At 43.7% G+C, this 21,435-nt stretch overlaps 2 protein-coding genes across 26 annotated transcripts in view; one reads left to right on the forward strand and one right to left on the reverse strand.

The window, feature by feature from the left end:
• The window catches only part of Nsun7 (NOP2/Sun RNA methyltransferase family member 7), a 54,493-nt gene extending 35,663 nt beyond the window's left edge, over positions 1-18,830 (forward strand). For 7 of the 13 annotated variants that reach the window (XM_015993460.3, XM_076546385.1, XM_076546386.1 and 4 more), the window contains exons 11-12: positions 7,668-7,791; positions 8,236-9,917. In XM_015993460.3, coding sequence (XP_015848946.1) covers positions 7,668-7,791; positions 8,236-8,874 — 763 coding nt within the window. In that variant the 3' untranslated portion in view covers positions 8,875-9,917. Of the gene's footprint in view, positions 1-7,667; positions 7,792-8,235; positions 9,918-10,974; positions 11,159-17,812; positions 18,043-18,267 lie in introns of those variants that run through there. The other 6 variants (XM_076546387.1, XM_042257473.2, XM_076546388.1 and 3 more) reach the window with 4 other exon arrangements.
• The window catches only part of Apbb2 (amyloid beta precursor protein binding family B member 2), a 359,655-nt gene continuing 350,726 nt past the window's right edge, over positions 12,507-21,435 (reverse strand). For all 13 annotated transcript variants that reach the window (XM_015993473.3, XM_015993472.3, XM_015993469.3 and 10 more), the window contains 2 exons: positions 21,242-21,421; positions 12,507-15,996 (listed from right to left, as the gene is read on the reverse strand). In XM_015993473.3, the coding sequence (XP_015848959.1) occupies positions 15,829-15,996; positions 21,242-21,421 (348 nt within the window). In that variant the 3' untranslated portion in view covers positions 12,507-15,828. The remainder of the gene's footprint in view (positions 15,997-21,241; positions 21,422-21,435) is intronic.

Genomic DNA, 21,435 nt, shown 5'->3' on the forward strand with positions numbered 1-21,435 from the left:
CAGCTGAGTATAACTCCAGTTCCAGAGGACTTCTGATTTTCATGGACTTTTGAATGAATGTGGCGCACATACTGATACTTAGGCATTTATATATAAAACAAACAAATACATATTTTTAGAAGAACTTCTTAGATATAACCTGTAGTTTGTACCTATTCCACCTATGACCTTGAGGTACCAGCCCGTAGGGCGTGGCCTCAGGGCTAGCTTAAGACCTGAGGGGCACATAGGCCTCACTGTCTTCTCTCCTTCGTGGGCTTGGATGGTGTGGATTTACTCAGGGGGCAGAAGCAGCATGGGACCGACCATCAGCCTTCCGGGACTCTGCGACGATTTTGGCCAATCCTGTTTAGTGAGTTGTTTTCCCCAATTTATATCACAATAAACTCCCTAATGCTCATTAAGCAGACTTGCTTGGATTTCTCAATATAATAACCATTTTTTAAAGTTTGATTTATAGTCTAGATTGTTCTAGCACAATAGAATGTGCATAGTTTATTGCTAATTGCCATTGCCAAGTTATCCAACAAAATAATCACTTAAAATTTTATTTTATGTATATGAGGGTTCACCTGCATGTGTGTGTGCATACCGTATGTGTGCCTGATGCCTGCAGAGGCCAGAAGAGGGTCGGGTCCTCTGGAACTGGAGCTGTGGATAGTTGTGAGCTGATGCATGTGTCCTGGGAACAGAACCAGGCTCGCTTCACGAGTAGCAAATGCTCTTACATGCTGAGTCATCTCCCCAGACCCCAAATAGTCACTTGACAAATCTGTGGCTTTATAAATGCTGGGTTTTATTAGACTTACATCTTCATCAATCTGAAGGGTGAGAAGAGTCCCTTTCCTTGTGGACTAAACTGTGTTTACCTGTGTCTGAGGCTGCACGTGTTTCCAGTGTACTAACTGAGCAGCAGAGTGGCGAGAGTCAAGAATGAGGCTCTAGAACAGAAAGAAGCCTTCAAACTTTTAAAACAAAGTCACACAACAATGTTTAATAGCTCTGAAGTTGATAGCTAACATTTTTCATTGCAAATTTAGATAGTTGTGAAATGTATTTTCCCGGAATATTTATTATTTCTAAAATATTATAGATAGATTTTTAAATATGTTCCTCTTAATACAAAAAATTCTACTAAATATTTAGACTTACAGTAAGCTTTGCTATTTGACCTATGGAAAAATGATTAATTTATTACTTGTTTTATATCTAGCTTTCATTTTCAAAATCAAATTTACCTTGCCAGAGGAGTCTTAACTTATTCTTTGGTTCAAATGAACATATTAATATGATTTCGTGTCTTAAAAATTTTAATCTAAGATACATAGAAATATAGATTCAAATGACTAGAAGACATAACAAGAATGAAAAAAAGAAACTCTTTCTTTAGGGAGTAGTTGACAAAAATTGAGGAGGTCTCTGCTAGAACCCCACTCGTCACCAGGCAGTCGGTAAACAGCAAACACACTCAACCTCTCTAACAGAAGAGGGGAAATGTAACCAAGGGGAACAACCCATCTCCTCACCCTGCACCCGACAGTTCTGAAGCTGTGGGGAACACACTTAGGACAGTGGATATCTTACAATACCGGCTGGAGAGGGAAGCAGAGGAGAGGAAAAACGGGTCTGTAGTTCAAGAACAGAGCTTCACAGAATCTGACACCCTCTTAAAAATCCCCACCTTGGGCTGGAGAGATAGCTCAGTGGTTAAGAGGTTTGATGTGCAGCCCTGAGCAGCAGAGGTCAGATCCCGGCGCTCACATAACAAGTTCAGCAGGACCACCTGTAATTCCAGCACCCAGGAAGCTGAGACAGGATGATCTCTAGTTCAACAACAGCCTGGGTTACGTTGTGTCTTAGTCAGGGTTTCTATTGCTGCAACAAAGCACCAGGACCAAAGAGCAAGTTGGGGAGGAAAGGGTTTATTTACACCTCAACATTGCTGTTCATCACTGAAGGAAGTCAGGACAGGAACTCAAACAGGGCAGGAACCTGGAGGCAGGAGCTGATGCAGAGGCCATGGAGGGGTGCTGCTTACTGGCTTGCTCCACATGGCTTGCTCAGCCTGCTCTCTTATAGAACCCAGGACCACCAGCCCAGGGATGGCACCACCTAGACTGGGCCGGGCCTTCCCCCATTGATCACTAATTGAGAAAATGCCTTTCAGCTGATCTCATGGAGGCATTTCCTCAACTGAGGCTCCTTACTCTCTGATGACTCTAGCTTGTGTCAAATTGACACACAAAACCAGCCAGCACATGTAACAACAAACAAACACACTTACCCAAACTCTGCTCTGTATGGGAGAAGGTAGTCACACCTGAGTTGTTCCTTTGTTGACCTCCCTAGAGATTGTGATCTTGTACTAAACAAGATAGGTGGCAGGTTAAGTGAGAAAGGCTTTGTGAGTGGAGGGTAGGGAAATTTGCCTGTAACACAGTTTCTGTTATTATGTGCCTCAGTGAGTCTTTGTTGGGATTGAACATACTTAACACATGAATAGTACTTGCTCCAGAGATGCTGCAGGATATTTTTTTTTTTTTTTTTTTTTTTTTTATCCATCACAGGCAATTTATTTTGTTCTATTCATTCACAGTTAATACAGAAAATACTTGGAAACATTTCCATATAATATTTGACACAGAAATCATCAAATAGAAGTATACAATGTTGACAGGAGGCAGTACATTTATAATTTATAACCCCAACTGTATTTATAAATTAGAAATGGAAAGATCTACAAATGAAATTATGAAGGTTCACCAAAGTCATTTAATCTGTCAGTTTCTCATTCATTTTTATGTCTTAATAATATTCTATTGTATGCATAAGCCACATTTTATTTCTCTCCAGTATTTGATAGCTATTTGAGTTGTTTTAACTTTTTTACTATTAGCAACACACTGCTGTAAACCTTCATGTACATGTTTCATAGGTGCACATTTTCAGTAGTTTGAGGTTATATTCCTAAGGGTAGAATTGTTGAGTAACAGAGTAACAATGTTTTGCATTTTGACCAACCACCAGACTGTTTTGCCAAAGTGGCACACCATTTTACAATCTCACCAAATCCTTGTTTTTAAGGCTCTGATTTTTGTACAAAAGCATTCAATCATTCTGTCAGACCAAACCAGGAAAAGTAAGCTATAGTTCAGAGCTGTTCTATTCCATTTACTATGCAAAGCCAATCTTGGCGTTTGCAACTCTCAGCCCTTTTGAGTATTCTTGCAGTGTTCACCTTTTCCTCCACCACTTTTTTTTCTTCTTTTTTTCTGGTTTATTTCTATCTATTACAAATGTTTAAAAAATCCTCCATCAACAATGCTGATAGCAGCAGAACCTTGAGAAATATACCTTTAGTTTGCCTCAGAAAAGGAACACATATTGTACTGTAAAGTTTATAAAATTGGCGCAAAACATTGTAATAATGTTACAATACCAGTTTTAAGAGTTCAGTAACTAATGGGGAGCCGATGGGATACATGCAGAACTGTGAAAGCGATCTCACTTAGCCAGCGCTGCAGGATATTTTATCACACTGTGTGAAGATGTGTCACCGGTTTGCCTTATCTGCCTAAGGCACCTGATTGGTTTAATAATAAGCTGAATGAATGGCCAATAGCTAGGCAGGAGAGGTTAGGTGGGACTTCTGGGCAGAAAGAGGAACTCAGGGAGATGAATTTAGGCGCACGAGAGATGCCTGTGAGACACTGAGGAAGTCAGATGTACAGACTGGAGGAGAGGTAAAAAGCCACGTGGCAGAACATAGATGAATAGAGACAGGTTAATTTAAGTTATAAGAGCTGGTTGGGAAGAAGCTGAAGCTAGGCCAAACATTCATAATTAATAAGTCTCTGTCATTATTTGGGGGCTGGTGGTCCCAAAGAAAGTCCAACTACACAGAGAAAATAGTCAACATTTTTAAATTGCCATGATTATTAATTTGTACATTGCATACTTAGCTGCTTTCCAATATATATTTCCATAAATATTAAGAGTATATGTCTTCATATAAATTACACGTTTCACATTATTGCTTGCTTTTTCTTTTTCTATTTCCTCCCCTTCTTTCTTTCTTCCCTTCTTTTCCAGTACTGGAGATTGTAACCACAATCCTACCTCCCATACCATTTCATTTTTAATGTTTTTTTTTTTTTTTCATTAAAAACTTGAACCCTTTCCTTTACAGGTATTTACTCATGCATGGCTCTGGAGGTCCAAAATCCTAAAGCCTCCTCTGTTGACAGGGTTAGTCCCTTGGGAAGCCTGTGGTGGAGACAGTCCATGCTTTTGGTAGTCGCTGGCAGTCCTCAGCACTTAGTTCACAGCTGAGTCTCAGCTTCTGTGTTCATGCAGCCCCTTCTCTGCATGTTGGGGTGTCTTTCTTTTCTTACAGGAACGCCAGTATTAGATTTGGGGTTCTCTAACTCCAAGTGGATCTATTCTCCAACAAGGTCTCATCTTGTGATATATTGTGTACCCTAATAAACTTGCGTCAGGATCAGAGGACAGAGCCAGCCACTAGATTAGACATAGAGGCCAAACAGTGGAGGCACACACCCTTAATCCTATCACTGGGAGGCGGAGATCTGTTTGGATCTCTGTGAGTTCAAGGCCACACTGGAAACAGAGCCAGGCAGTGGTGGCACATGCCTTTAATCCCAGTACTGGGAAACACATGCTTTAATCCCAGGCAGTGGTGGCACATGCCTTTAATCCCAGTACTGGGAAGCACACATGCTTTGATCCCAGGAAGTGGCATGGCTGGGCAGAGAAAGATAGATAAGGCGTGAGGAGACAGGAACTAAGGCAGTTCAGCTGAGAACCTTTCCGGTGAGGACTCAGAGGCTTTCAGTCAGAGGAAACAGGATCAGCTGAGGAACTGGCGAGGTGAGGTTGGCTGTGGCTTGCTCTGCATCTCTGATCCTCATGCAAGTTTATTAGGGTATACAATATATCACCTCATTGAGGTTTTGAGTGGACTTAAATTTATTGGGTGGGGGTTGCTGTTCATCACCCAACAGTCTATTTATTCTGTGGCTGCCCAAAATTTACACTTTTCGTTTACAAAATACATTTATTCTACCCCAGCATCTCCAAAGATTATAAATTCCAAGATTATAAATCCGCACCTTTATATTATCATTTAAAAAACAAAAACAAACAAACAAACAAAAAACAAATGTCATCATCTAGATCAGAGGTGAACAAGATTCTGAGTGCGGTAATAGTTTATATTTAAAGAAACAGGTTATAAAGTGGGATTCAGAAACCATTCTGTAGGGTCAGTTTCTGTGAAGATGACTTGTCTAGTCTTACTTATGAATTACTACTATCATTAGAATACATGAATGTAGTAAATGTAGTAGCATTTTAAACAATTATATGTTGAATACCTAGTATGTGCCAGGCACTCTACTAGATAGCAATTTATCAGTGGAATATTTGTACACACATGAGGTATTGGGGTGGGGATGGAATGCAAGTCTATACAGAGTTCACTTATGTTTCATATGCTTTTTACACAGTAAGCCCGAGGGTACCTTTTGACAATATTTCATGTATTAGTGTTTTGAGTGTGACCTGACACCTGAGGTCCAATGTGGACCATTGCACTGTGGCATCAAGTCAGCATAAAAAAAAAAAAAAAAAAAAATACTTGGCTGGGAGTGATACTGAGTACATTTGATCCCGGAACTCTGGAGACAGAAGCAGGTGGATCTCTGAGTTTGAGGCTAGCCTGGCTGACATAGTTCTAGGCTATCCAGGGCTACATAGTGTGACCCTGTCTCAAAACACAAACAAAAGATGGATTTCTGTGCACAGTAGCCCTCAGGTGATCTGGGGAGGCTGTCTCCTCAGAAACCGAGGGCTGGCTGTGTGGTTGGTCAGAGGAAGAACTAGTTCTCCACCACAATTTGCTGTCCTGTTTTTCTTCAGCACCATCACATGACAGACTCTCTGATGAGTCATTTGAGGTCATGTATGTCTGCTCCTTTCCCAAGTGGCATGTCCTTACACACCTGTTGTCCCAGGCACATGGGAACATACTTGCTGACACAGTGTGATTTTCGGGTACCATTGCTCTTCCTCGTTCTCTGTTCTGTTCACGCTCTTCACTATTTTAGAACTACTAACTCAGCCGGGTGGTGGTGGCGCACGCCTTTAATCCCAGCACTCGGGAGGCAGAGGCAGGCGGATCTCTGTGAGTTCGAGGCCAGCCTGGTCTCCAAAGCGAGTTCCAGGAAAGGCGCAAAGCTACACAGAGAAACCCTGTCTCAAAAAACCAAACCAAAACAAAACAAAACAACAACAACAAAAAACAAAAAAAAACCCTACTAACTTGTCAAGATGCGGCATTGGTGCCCCACTTCTGTGGAGGCTCCCTCTTTGTGCTCTCCACGGTTACCATTAGCTGCTCCTTACCTCTAGCCTCCTGTAGGGTCTGTCTCTGCTTGTCTCGGCATTCATTCTTGGCCTTTTTTGTATTATTGGAAGTTGATTTATTTTCCTAATGTGTAAACTAAGTGAGCTACAGTTCTATTCATGGGCTTTGCACCTAGTAGGCAAATAATGAAATAAATATACATTTTAAATTGGTTTTAAATTTCACAATAGACAAGATGAACGAAGTATTTCTGATGCTTTAATTCATGTGGACAGTGTTTTATTGCTTTGATTAGATAGATTTCAAGCCTCAATTATGGAAACATAAGTATGTTATCAAAATAGGTGAGTACAGCAGTCATGTATACTACCATAATCACATTTAGTAACATAGTATGAACATAAACATCTTATTTATAAATGATATTAAATATATTTATAAACATGCTAATAGTTAAAAGTTTTTCTATTTGTGTTAGAAAGTCTTTATTATATACTTTTCTTTGGTGACACTGGCTCTCATGTATCTTAGGCTGGCCTCAAACTCACTGTGCAGTTGAGGATGACCTTGAGGTGTGTGTGTGTGTGTGTGTGTGTGTGTGTGTGTGTGTGTGTGTGTGAGTGCACAAGCCACCGAGCACATGAGGTGGTCGGAGGACACCGTGGGGGTCATTTTGGTTCTCCCGTGTGCCTCAGAGTTGAAGGCAGGCATCAGCTTCCTGCTTCTGCTGCTGCACCGTCTCCCCAGCACTGCTGTTGTGTTGTTGTTGTTGTTGTTGCTGCTGAGACAGGATCTTCCGTAGCCAGGTACTCCGTGCTTAACTATGACCTTGGACTTCTGTCCCTCCTGCCCTCCTTCCCAAGTCCGTCACGGTGCCCAGCTGTGCACTGCTCAGGACCCAACCCACAGCTTCCTGTGTGTCAGGGACGCATGTGACCCCGAGTCGCATCTCCAGTCCTGTGCGAGACAGTTGTCACTTGTGATTGCTGCAGCCCCTATTTCCATAACGTGTTAATCCTTGGCGAGGCTTTCGGCTTGTTACGAGGTTATTCTTGGCACAGTTATTTAGAGACTTTGGAAGGATAATAAATTATGAGCTAACATGAAATACTGAGCTTTCAATTGAAGATCTGGGGGAAGACAGCTTTAACATTTTTTCTTATTTGGGATTTTTTACTTAAGTGACTGGCAAAACAGAAGCTAGAGGTGAAGAACACTCTCTTCCTCTCTTGGATGAATAGTCATCTGAACTGCTGACTGTCTCTTTTCTCTACTGCAGACTCAGTCCCCCCGTTCTTCCACTGTGCTCCCTAGAAGAAATACAATTGTCTATGGACAAGTTCTTCAGAGTGGAACCATCCGATGTTACCAATGGTTGTTTCCTTTCTATCTTAACAAGAGAGGTAAGTAGGAAGAAAAATCCTAATCCATGACATACCTTGCAATTGAAAACAACACACTCTCATCATTGGGACCCACTTCATGACCATGTTGCCATGGCTGCTAAGATCATCACTGTGCAGCACACAGTCTCTGCTCTCCACGCTTCTCCTCAGTGTTCCTCTTTGACTCATCCATTCCTACCCCTCCCAGCAGTTTGCCAACTGTCAAGTGTGTCTTCCTTAACATATAAGAAATAAGCAATGTGATTCGTATGACGTTTGTAAATGGGGAAGTTGAACTAAGAAAAAAAGTTATTTGCTGGGGCTTATGAATTATGTTAGGGACTAAGGCCTAAAAACCATTTACTTTAGTATGTTTTAATTTTCACTAAATCACCGACAAATATTTAAGATTTGCACACCGATGGTGGCCTCTCACATTAAGAGCTACTGCTTTCATTGCAGCGAGATCCCTCTGAGACAGTGTCTGTGAAGGATGTTCTGGCCCGAGCTGCCGCCAAAGGTCTACTGGATGGGGTTGACGTTGGGAAGTCATTGAAACGGGAGAAGAAGAGGAAGAAATCCAAAACAACACTGGCCAAAGCTCCTGCTCATGATAACAGTGGCATCCAAATGAAAATCACTGAGTTCCTGAGTCGAGAAGGTAAACTGAGTACTTTGCAAGGCGAGGTATTAACAGTAAAAACACCTCTCCCACCAAAAACGGTGTCTCAAGTGGGCACTTCCTCCCAGGTTAGAAAAGCCGGCAGGCCTGCCACCAACAATACCTTAGTGACCACACTGATGAAGACCACCTGTCCTCCCAGGCCAGAAGAACGGCCGACGAACTTGAGACGAACTCGGCCAGAAGGCAGAGTGATTCCTCTGAAATCCGTGGAGATTGCGTTGCCTCCGGTGATGTTCCCATTCTCGAGTCCCCAGGGGGTCAGGGCTCAGATCCCAGCAAACAATTTTTACTATCGCTTGGTTGGAGCCAAGGCCGCTATGCCCGGCTATGTCCCACCCTCCCCGCCCAGGAGAGGGGAGAAGTCTAAGGAAAGCACACCCTCCTCCTTCCTTAAACACCCTAAACCATGGCTTTGACTGGGCGGCCCTCCTTCTTCCAGGGTGGCTGGGAGTTCTCTACATTTAGACACCCTTACGCAAGATACTGGGGCTTTGGGTAGCTTAGTATCTTATAGTGCAATTTTACCTCCCGAGAATGAAGACAGATGAGAACTACCAATGGAGGGGATTGAGTGAGCGAACGGAGGTCTCATCAGCTCAGTGCTAATCTGTTTTAGGATGCCCAGTTTCAGACTGGCTCAGCTGGTAGAACTTGGCTCACTCACTCCGGGGAGTCTGAAGTGCGGGCTAAAGCAGCTGTCTTACCCGAAGGGAGCCGAGGATACCTCCCAGCAGGCTGCTCTGCAGACTTCCTTGAGGGGCTCGGGAGAAGTCCTCAGATACAAAGACTGCTGTCCCCTCCTGCCCGCTCCAGCTCCAGCCAGGAACCTGAACCCACTCCTTAGCCAGGCAGTTACTGTGTGTAGTTGAAGCCTCTTGAATCCCAAATGAGGCCAGCTTTTCCCTTTAGCATCCCACTGTTCCTGAAACAGTACATGCCAGGAGGTTCTGTAATGGATTGAGCTTTGAGTAGGAGGACAGGAAATGTCTAGTGCCAGGTGTGCAGTCCAGACGTCCACACACAAAAAAGAGGTTTCTGGAGAGTTTCCAGATTCCCTCCCTTCTGTTTACGTCAAACATTGTTGGAAAAAGGACAGCGAGCAAATTTCTACCTAGTTATTCTTGTTCTGAGAAAGAGGCCTAACTGCTGAACACAAGCAATGGATCATTGAAAAAACTCCCAGATTTCTGATTCTATGCAATGATCAAGTGACAGAGCCGAATGTACAGGTCATTTCGATGGCACACGGTGACCAAACCTTGGTAACTCATTTCTGATGCACAATTAAAATATATTGTAGCACTATGTTAATACATTAAATGTCAATTACTTTTAGCTATATTAACAATTGCCTGCCAATATTGACATGATTATCGTTTCTGGGTCTGATTTTTTTCATCATGGCAACAGAAATTGTTTGACACTAAATAAAGTTATGACTAAAAGTCTTATTTTTAAAGAGTTCCAACACATTCGGAGTTTGAACACAAAGCTTTCTCTTCAGACTTCAGCCGTGGACAAGCATGAGTGAGTGCTAAGCGCTCGGTTTAGGTGGTAGCACTTTTGTAGACCGGGATCTGTTTTTAGCTCTGCTGGCCTTTCCTGGCTCACCTGAAGTGGGAAGGACAAAGGCTTGGTGGGTTTAGTTCTCCCAGGACAGTTTTCTTTCAGCCCAAGATTGAACTTTTCATTAAAATTTGTGAGTGAAGAAAATGAGCTTATACTTCAAGAGGTTTATATTTCTATTCCAAAGAAGTCATCTTAGTTATGACTCTTAAAATGCACAGAACGTGGGGCTGGAGAGATGGCTCAGAGGTTAAGATCACTGGCTGTTCTTCCAGAGGTCCTGAGTTCAATTCTCAGCAACCACATGGTGGCTCACAACCATCTGTAATGAGATCTGGTGCCCTCTTCTGGCCTGCAGGCATACATGCAGGCAGAACATTGTATACATAGTAAATAAATAAATCTTTAAAAAAAAAATGCACAGAATGTAGGAAACAGGTTCCTTCCCAGTTTCGGTCTGGCCGGAGCTACACAGTAAGATCCTGTCGGTGCTGGGATGTGGCTCAGCGGTACAGCCCTTGTTTAGCATGTACCGGGTGTCGTTTTCCATCCCCAGACTTACAAAACACACCCCCACACTGCTTCCATTGCTTAGTTTATGAACATATAAAATACATCTCTCTTCAAATTATGTGTTTTGAGGTGCCGCCTAACCATTCAGAGGGGCTGCTATTGCATCCCGGTAACGGGAGCTTAGGCTGCAAACCATTCCACCCGGTTTGAGATTTTGATTTTCAAGTGTATTTTCTGGGTTAACTCTTGGCCTTACAGAGGCTCAAGATATCTTCTTGTCTCTAGCAGCACGTGATTCATGCCACCACTTGGGGCCACTTCAGTGTCTCTAACAGGCACCTTGGCACAAAATTAGTTTTCTCTTTGCACATTCATGGAGGTTCTGAATGGAATCATCATCTATTAAGCTTGTATGCTCTTCTTTGGCAATCTTCTAGGGAAGACAGCATCAATTATTTACTGGTAAAGTAAAAAGGAAAACGGTGTAAAAGCAACATGAGAGAACGCTAATGAAGATCCCTGACCACACTGGCTTTTAATTTACATTTTGCTTTCTTGAGTTTCTTAAAGTGTTGCAAAATAAAAAAAAAATAGTCAAACGACTTGTTTTTAAATACTGACATAACAACTCATGTTTTTTCATTTCATTTACTTACTTTGTGGTACCGGGGACTGATCTCACCCAGAGCCTTGCCCACACAAATTCGGAATTTTTACCTGAAACTCTTACCAGTGGAAAACCCCTGGAAGCAGGCTGAAACGCTGTTCACCGAGAGTCCCTGTCTTTAGTAACATAAGAAGGTGGAGTGTGGTGGCACACCTCTCGAATCCCAGTACTCGGGAGGCTGAGGCAGGAGGATCACCTTGAGTTCAAGGCCAGCCTGGGTTACATAGTGAGATCGATCTCAAAGACAAAACGACACAACAAATGAATAAAACCTTTAATTATCTGTCTTCTGTGCTTCAGGGAGTTAAAGCAGATCCAAGGGACTCTCCAGTTAGCACCGTTCGTCTTAGATTGAATGCATTTGCCACCTCCACTCCACATTCTAGGAATGAAAGGCAGACTTGAGTGTGCTGACATACCTTAACCCTAAGAGATTGCTTACAAAAAACTCCAACTGATGACTAGCTGGGTTTCTGTGTTCAGAAGGCCAGCTAGCTCTCTTCACTGACCAAAAAGTGAGGTTAGAGCCATTACTCAGTTAAAGAAGCTGGTTCACTCTCGCCAAGCGGGGAATTGCAAACACTAAGGAAAGCAGAATCTTACATTACTAAAATGATTTTGAAAAAGTTTAATTTGAAGTAAGAATAATACAAAAATAAGAGAACGACTGTAGAGACACTAAGTTTGTGTCTGTTTCTTGCATCTGTGGCCGTTTGTCAGGGAAGTGAGTCAAACATTGTACGCAGCTACATTTATTCTCACAACATCTTACATTTCAATGTGTAGACGTGGTCAACAGCAAAAGGCATCAAAAAGAAAACAAGATGTCCTTCCAGGAGGAAGTGGCCCATGTGGCTGCCTGGCAACGCTCTCACAGATGGTGCAAGCAAAGATCTTTGCCTCGAAGTGCAAGCCTTCCCCACCCTGTGGTTCCAGGGATTAAACTCTGAGCCCTGCACGGCACGGCATGTCTTATGCAAGCTCTGCCACTGAGCCACACAGCCACACCCCCAGTATGCTGAAACAAGGCCAATTGCTTTCTTACTGGCTGTAAACACATCATCGGACGTTAGGTTAAACCCAGCCAACTAGAGAGCTTTTGGTTTGATTAAATTGTGCCAATGTCAGGGAGGCATTTTTCCACGTGGTTTTTGAAATCTTGTGTTGCAGTGCTCATAAAGTGAGTGTACTATACACGAAGGGAAGCTTTGGGGCTACATGTGGCCCTGTTTTGAGTGGTTTGTTATGTGTCCTCCTTAAACACCTACTGTGGATTTTAAAAAAAAGCATCAGTGCCAACAGTTGTATCACCAAGAATTTGTTTTAATGGAAATGGGTCTAATGTCCCTTCATGCAATAAGACAGACAGACAAACCAAACAATGGTTCTAATTAGCTGTGGGTGATCTTGAATCCAGGTGGAAACAAAGGGCACATGGAGATACGTGTATCTCTCTGATGAAATCACACGCTTTATGAAGGATATAAAAATGAAGCACCACACAGTGCCTTAGTCTACAAAGGAAAGTCCTTAGCCATAGGCATGTTGGCTACCACGTTGATGATGCCAAGGAACACAGGTAAGGTGGGAAGAGCACATCTACCTAGTTGCTTTTAAAAAATAAAAGGAACTTTAAGCGTTTTGCCCTTGCTTCTACATAGTCCAATAGAAATGTGACTACAAATCATTACAAAGCCACCGTTGAGGCGATGTAGTTCACTGAGATTACTTAGATCCGGGTACACTGACATTATACCCGGGAAAGAGAACACATTAACACAACAATGCAGTATATTTCAGTAAAAATAGAATAAATAAAATAAAAATATTTTAAGCTGTATTTAACAAGTTAATTAAAAAAATGATAAGACACACAAGGCATATAGTGACCGCGGCTGCCTGTTCACCGAATCACAGATATACAGAATGCATAGATAACCGAAGTCTCACTAAGATCTCAGGGAAAACATTGGCATCCTTTCACAGACAAATGCAAACATACTTTCATACATACTTTTTGGCCATGGCAGAAAGTTGTCCGAACATACTGTTTAACATAACAAATTTTACAAAATCAACCTGCAGTTAGTACGCAAAGCTATTTTCGAAACAAAAGACCTGCAGTAAGAGTGTTTCATGGGTAAAGGCTACCATTCACCTTACCGCATCCTAAAATTGCATATAGAAATCAGTCTGCTACTTAAAGCTAGCTCAGTATTCTTGATCCTGAAAGCAAACAAATGTATGTCTCAAAAAACGAACAGGGTTTGGGGTAGAGTCTTCCTATAGAAACATGGATGACTTTAGAGTTTTGAAGTGGAGTGCATTAAAACATTTCACCGTGGAGCTCAAAATGAGAGACCATGAGAACCGGATTCTGAACAGTTTTTCTCTGGGCACAATAAGGTTTTCTGAACGCAGACAGGTCTCAGGTGGCACCAGTTACTTCAGCTAGTGTGCGAGTTGGCACCAAGTGTTAATGCATTTTCTCAAGTAACATCACTTTTATGGTAATGTGCGGATGCCAGCCAACAGTCCAGGTCCTCTGCATCTGACTCCACGGGTTTTCTGAGGGACCCACGGGTGGAAGATACTCACTCACTTCATCACACTCTTGTGATTACCACAAAGTAATGTAATTTCTAGAAAATCTCAGCTTGGAACAGGAGGCCGAGGACAGACATTTGTCCTCTACAACATACTTGAGGAACACAGTCCTGGACTGAGAAAGGACAATGGTCTTAACAACAAATGCCACTGGACATTTTCCTTAACACACATGGGAATTCTGAAATTGCCTGACAGTATTTTCAATACCTGTTCTTTGTCTGGACCCAGAGTCATTTGTGAAGGGTCTTCCTGACTGTGTGGAGGAGGCATTTGTGAAGGGTCTTCCTGTGTGGAGGAGGCATTTGTGAAGGGGCTTCCTGACTGTGTGGAGGAGGCATACTGTGGCAAAGCTGGGAGACGTGGGTCCTAATTCTGGCTCTCAGGAACTTTGGTGAGACCCTCGGCCACTTAGCCTCTTAGTACAAAACACCGTGCATTTTGATTTCTTCAGTGAGTTCAGTACCTCTTCTACCTCGTAAGGCTCAAATGTGATAAAACCGTTGAAAGCATTCCCAACAGCTGCAAAGTGGTGTATAAACATAAAGCATTACTTTTATAATGATATTAATTTTGACACTAAAAGTCAACAAGAATAATATTAAGATTGATCTCCTTTGCAACTTCTTTTTAAAATAATGTCAACAAGAGTCTAAATTGGTGTATCTTTATAGTTAGGTTTCTTAGCTACATAAAAAGAGGCAAGAAAATGATATCTGGGGGACATCATCAAACAATCCATTATTTCTGTGTATATTTTGCTCAGAGAAGAAAAAAAATCTTTTGAAAGTAAAATGGAAAAATAGAAATATTAAAGCATACTTAGTCAAGTCTTACCAAATTTCTAACATTGAATACATAAATTCAAGAAAAGTACAACTTAAATTGTTGCCATGGACAAGATATGATGGGTAGACAGCTTTCTGGACAAAAAGCACAGAGAAAGGTGGTAGCAGATTGGAAATCTTAGGAGGACATTTACCTCCAGGATGTGAACAAGAGTCAGACAGTGGAAATCTAAAACCATAGTGTGTGTGTGTGTGTGTGAGACAGAGATATAAATGACATTTCCTCAACTCTAAAGTGCATATTAGCTCGTTATCAAACTAAGGATGGAAAGTGTAGGAACATTTCATTTTCAGGTGTGGGTAGAGAATGGCCATAGTATACTTGAATTCTCTAGCTGCATTGTACAATGTAAGGCAGAAGTTTGAAATATGTCCCATCCCAAATGCACGATGACTGTTAATCTCTCTTTTTTTTTTAAACAACCAGTTTGAAAACCATCTGAAAAGAAAGGCTATTTTTTTTTGCTTGATTTTAACTCCTCAAATTTAGTTTTCTATCAATTTTAAAGTTTTCCTTTGCCCAGCACCCCAAATAGCTGGAGACATGAAACCATGTCCATGCATGAGAGAGCTCGCTGAGGAAAATGGCTGGGTGATGTCTGGATTGATGCCAACAGCCAATGTCTGTCAACTGACAGGTTCACTTTTATGAAAAACTAAAACCCAAATGCGTCACCTTATTTTTGAGAGCAATTCAATGGTATCTGTAACTCAGGGTCTGACTGTGTGAAAAGCCGAAAACAGGGCACAGTGCCGAGGGACCCCAACATTGCTTGTGGCAGTTCCAATCCAGAGGACAGAGAAATGAACTTGGGCATTGTTCACTCCAAGCGCGCAGCGTTCGTTCTCTCGGAAGGGTGCGGCCGCATTCTTCTGAGTGTGTGTGAAGTCCTGTTCACAATATTTACAATAAGAAAAAGACCTCCCCACTCCTCATGATGTAACTTAACAAAAAAAACAAAACAAAACAAAAACTCATGCTTCTTTTCATATCACATGATGGCGGCAGGACGAGATCACATGCTTGTCGAACACTGTTTGCTTAAGGATAAAATTCTCTGGAGACAAAGCATCAGCAACTGAATGGAAGGCCAGCCGTCAGCTTCTTTAGTGGAGCTGTTTTGATGTTTTTCAGGTAAAAGTGACAGAATCCTTCGAGCCCCGAGCTGCTAGGGTGTTTCTGAGACGGGGCGTTTCTGTTTCAAAGTGTCAATGAGAGACAAGACCCCTCGTTTTACATTAGTTGTGACTCTTCTAGTCATGGAGTCCGCGGGTGGGGGCGGGGGTCGAACTTTCTGGGAAGGTGGCCTGGCTACCAAGCACTTCTGGTATCGCAACTGGAAGAGAAAAAGCAAGCAGCATTTTAGGTAATATCATTTCTTCTCGGTCACTGTGCTTGTGATTCACTACTAATACACGGACTCTTAAAGGTTAATGGCCTGGCTTCTATAAATATAAATTTAGGAGCTCACCACCACCACCACCACCACCACCACCACCACCACCACCACCACCACCACCACCACCACCACCAATAATACTATTAGCAGCAGCAGCAGCAGCAGCAGCAGCAACAGCAATACTATTACCATCACTACTGCTACTACTTTTTATCACCATGACAACCACCGCCTCTAACCCGCCCCCATACTAGCACCATTACTATCGTGGGGTAGGGAAGATTGATTCGGGTCCTTGTGTATGCAAGGCAAGTGCTCTATCACTGAGCACATCTGCAGACCAGATTCATTTCATTCTGGATGTGGGGTGTTCTCAGCTCCCACCGCTGCGGCGTTCCCCACCCTTTTCTGCAGTCCAGATTCATTTCATTCTGGATGTGGGGTGTTCTCAGCTCCCACCGCTGCGGCGGTCTCCACCCTTTCCTTTCCATCCACTGCTCCCAGCCAACAGCTAAGCAAGCGGAAAGGATCAGCATCCAGAGAGCGTTCACCAAGTTTTCCATCAGACACGGACATCCAGGTAAGTGCTCGAGACGCGGCATGATAGGGAGGACACAGCCTGCACCCAGGCTCTATCGCCGTGAGCTCTAGGAACCCGGTTATTATATTTCTCCAACCCTCGGTGTCTTTGACTCTAAAATGGTTGAAAATAACAAGGCGAACTGTAGAAAGCCTCCAGTAGGCCCGGCAACACAGATTTGTTCCTGTCCCTGTTTCCTACTTGAACAGAAAATGTCGTACTGAGATTTCAGTCTCTTTTTTACGTTCAAGTATAAACCCCAAGCGATTAAAAACAAAACAAAACAAACAAACAAAAAACAACAACCTGCCCTTCGCATTGGCAGCATGGGCATAGGTATCCTTCAGAAATATAACAACACAAGCCTGCTGTTCGATGCCAGAAGCCACAGTAAGAAAGAACGAACTCTCCAATGTTGTCACCTGATGTCTACATGTGGCCCCTGGGCACGAGCACCCCTTTCCCAGGCACACCATTTACACACATACACTCATAACTTCTTTTTCCCCCCAGGACAAAGTTTCTCTGTGGAACAACCCTGGCTATCCTGGGCTTTGTAGACCAGGCTGGCCTCCAACTCACAGAGATCCGCCTGCTTCTGCCTCCCAAGTGCTGGGATTAAAAGTGTGCGCCACCACCACCACCTGGCAACAAAAACTTTTTAAAGGGAGAAACACATCAACACAGCCCACTTGCTCTTGTCCTAGTAGGAAGCTAAGGAATTCTTCAATGTTACATGGGAAGATGAGGCTTATCATTCTGATCTCCAAAAGTCAAGTTAAATGTCCACAGACTCCTCAGCATAGTTACAGCCGATTCTCCCTCAAACACATGGGAACACCCACCAAAAGATGGGACAGGGTGTGTTTAGAATGTTCTCTCATATCCTAGAGGCCAGAAAACTGGTCCCTTCGACTCAATACATACAAAAGGATGGCTTACCATATGTCTGCTCTGTGGAGAACATCTTGCTAGGTCTGCGTCACCAATTACACACCCCTAAAGCATCAATTTATCAGCAGGCACATGGGGCTGCATTCAACTCTGGACTTGAAATTTCAAATAGTAGCTTGTATGTATATCGTGAATCAAAACTGCGCATAACTGATGAAATTCACAAATAAAGACTCCCCTCTGACCTATTTTAAATTTCACTCACGTGTTTTCACGTAGGCCTATACAAACAACACAGCTGCAAAACGGGCCTCAAAAGGATGCGTCACTGCCATATCTCCGATGGAGAAGGGCCGAGATTGAAGGAAGCAGGGTACCGCTGCATTGGGGAGAGCTGGATTTAGAGTGTGGTGGGGAGCTTGGACTGTACCCACATGCCTCTACCACACTGCCTGAGCTAATCCAGCTGGTTGCATCAATAAAAATTTTATTAAAAAAAAAAAAAAAAAGAGTGTTTTCAAGTGGAAAAAAATGACTCTGGGAATCTGGCAAAACAAAATTGTAGCCACTGATAAAACTAATTAGCTAACTGTCATTAGCATTTAAAATGTATAATTAAGAACGAAAGCCATTCATTTTAGACCCAAACCATCTGTTAGGCTCCATTTCAATTTTGCAAAATATCTAGTTTTTTTTTTTGCTGGGCTGAAATCACACTTGTTTATCTCCCACAGCCCCTTCCTCCCTCTAGAGGCTCTACACCTGGATCCCAGGGTCACCTCATCCTGCACCCCCCTGCTCCTCTCCTTGACGTCCAGGCTTGTGAGCCTTCGGATCCTGGATGCGCAGCACTTGAGAAAACACCCATCCCACTGAGGACCAGTGAGTGGGAACCAGATGGAGCGTGGATCCCAGGTCTCTCTCTTCCTCCCTCCCCAGTCAACAGTGTCTGAAAGATTAAAAAAACAAAAGTGCGTGTGTGTGTGTGTGTGTGTGTGTGTGTGTGTGTGTGTGTGTGTGTACCATGTGCTACAGGACACATGTGGAAGCCAGAGGACAACCTGTAGGAGTTGGTCTTTTCTCATATGGGCTCCAGGGCTCAAAATCCAGGTTTGGTGGCAAGTGTCTTCACCTCCTGACCATTTCACTGGCCTCAGCAGGGAATCCATAACCAATTTGTTCTTTTCCTATTCCGTTGTCTAAATAGTTATCAATGTCCTTCACCCTGGGAAGGCAACAATACCTAAGGCAGAAATTTAGGAAAAGCCTCCGGAATGAACAAAGTGAACGAAACCACACCAGAGGTCATTTTTTTGTGTCCGGGTTCAGAACTCATTTTGGGGACGATGCAACAACGGGCTTTGGTGTGATTTCTGATGCCTGGGACCGTGCAAAGAAAAATGAGGCCCGGCAGCCTCGCGAGACACGGCCTGTAGGAGAAGAAAAAGATGCCAAGAAAACAGCCAAAGGAGCTGGCGATGAGGGGGCGGGCGGGGCGGGCGAAGGCGAGACGGGGGAGAGTCTGCGGGGACGGATCTGCGGGGTGCTGCAAACTTTTACACAGAGGACTGGAAACTGCAAAAGCTTAAAAACCAACCAACCAATCAACCAACCCACAAATGTGCCGCAGGCAACAGGTAGTTTCCAACGCTACTGCACTTTCATGAAACCCCTGTCTTCTGTGCGGTCCGTCATTCACACAAATGTCATTACGTGGCACTCGATAGACGCGGAGTCTTTAGCACACGGAAGTGGGCAGATCGCCTCCATCGTAGACTAACAAAGCTCACCGACCAGCCACGGTTGTCCCTTAGACGACCCCTCGACAGACTTTCTTAGCCCCCACCTTCAGAGTCCTTCTCTGTCTGATTCCTTCTCAATTTCATGCAGTCTCACTCCATCAGAGCTCTCTCCACACACCGTGGGACTTTGTATTTTGTGTCTCCCATGACACCTGAGCTCCCTGACTCACGGGTCATACCTGGGGCTCTCTGGGGTCTGTGCAGCTCATGGACACAGCAGAGGGGAGTCCTCCATGCCCACTTAAGGAAGTGCTCCATCTCATCACTCAGAGATCACCACCTCATTAGCCCCCTTCTGACCGCCTCCTGCTGAGGAGTAGACCCCCCTTGTCTTTCTTGTCTACACTAGCTGATGAGCCCCGGGGGTCAATCGTTACACCTCAAGCTATACTTTAAACCCGTCCTCATGAGGAAAGATCTCCAGAAAGATGGACTGTCTTCCTTTTGAATGGCATACTATTTCAAAACCCAAGTATGAGCTGGAAGTGGAGGTACACGCTCACAGTCCCACTGCTTGGAAGGCTGAGGCATCCTATGCTGAGAGTTTGAAGCCAGTCCAGGCTACACCAGGAGTTCCAGGCTAGCCTGGGCTATTGTGAGACCTTATCTCAAAACACCAAAACCAAACCCAAACAGCTCCAGAAGCTAGAGATGACCAGTTCCTACTTGGTAATCTTTGCTGGAGAGAGTCAGACTTCTCCAGTCTTCCCTGACAGGGGTCCTGTTTCTTCCAGCAGTTCCCGGGACTCAAACAACTATCACTAGACTGTGCCCTGGACCTCAGGCTCTGGTACCTACCTTCACAGTTCCTTTGCTCTGAAAAGAAGCTTTTTCAGTGTGTGCACATAAGCTCAACGAAGAGATGTTTTTGTCTCAAATTAAATATGATGTGAAGTGCCCTGGCCCTTATGACCCAGAAGCATGGGGCTGACCCTAGTTTGTTATTTACTGATCTCTCTCTCCCTCCCTCCCCTCCCCACCTCTCTCTCTTTCTCCTAATTTTTTTGAGATAGGGTTTCTCTTTGTAACAGTCTTGCCTGTCCTGGAACTCACTCTGTAGACCAGGCTGGCCTCGAACTCACAGAGATCTCCCTGCCTCTGCCTCCCAAGTGCTGGAATTAAAGGTGTTTGCCTCTGGTCTCTTATCTCATAAATAAAACAAAATCAACTACTGGTTGGGGTTGTTGTGAAAATTAAGAGATAAATAATAAATAAAATAGATAATAACAATGTGTTGAAAACAACCATGGGCAAAAGAATCACTTGTTACATTTTTTTAAAAATACCAAGTTGAAAGCAGACTTTGATAACTCACACTAACATTTTTTTTATGGTCCTCAGCAGGAGGCAGTCAGAAGGGGGCTAATGAGGTGGTGATCTCTGAGTGATGAGATGGAGCACTTCCTTAAGAGGGCATGGAGGACTCCCCTTTGCTGTGTCCATGGGCTGCACAGACCCCAGATAACAACTAGCATTTTTTTTTTTTTTTTGGTTTTTCGAGACAGGGTTTCTCTGTGTAGCTTTGCGCCTTTCCTGGAACTCACTTGGTAGCCCAGGCTGGCCTCGAACTCACAGAGATCCACCCGGCTCTGCCTCCCAAGTGCTGGGATTAAAGGCGTGCGCCACCACCGCCCAGCACAACTAGCATTTCTTGATCACATACTGAAATTATTAATTTGGAGTCCAGAATAGATGATCCTTAAGTCTTACCGATTCTCTACAGAGCCCCGCCTCCTGAGATGTGCTCTGCCGGTCATAATGGATTCTGGCCACCCAAATGAGAGTGCTCTACAGTACAGGGCTTTAGGAGTCAGACTCTACCCATTTAAATAAGGATTTACACTCTAATCTACAGCATCTAGAACAAGCAGGATAGGGAGAGATGAGCACCAGGGCTCTCACTCACCATGCAGGCAGCCTGGACAGCTTCTGACACATTGGCAGCGTTCGGCTCACACCAAAACACGTGGCACTCAAAGCGTTGGTTCCCAGTGTCCATGATGAAGGCGAATGTATGCACATCCTTCCCGACGCCCATGAAGGACAGAAACCGCACTCGGCATTCCACCAAGACTTCCTCTTCATTCTGCAAGAGACATC

The sequence above is a fragment of the Peromyscus maniculatus genome, chromosome 10 (genome assembly GCF_049852395.1).
Source record: "Peromyscus maniculatus bairdii isolate BWxNUB_F1_BW_parent chromosome 10, HU_Pman_BW_mat_3.1, whole genome shotgun sequence".
NCBI lineage: Eukaryota > Metazoa > Chordata > Mammalia > Rodentia > Cricetidae > Peromyscus > Peromyscus maniculatus.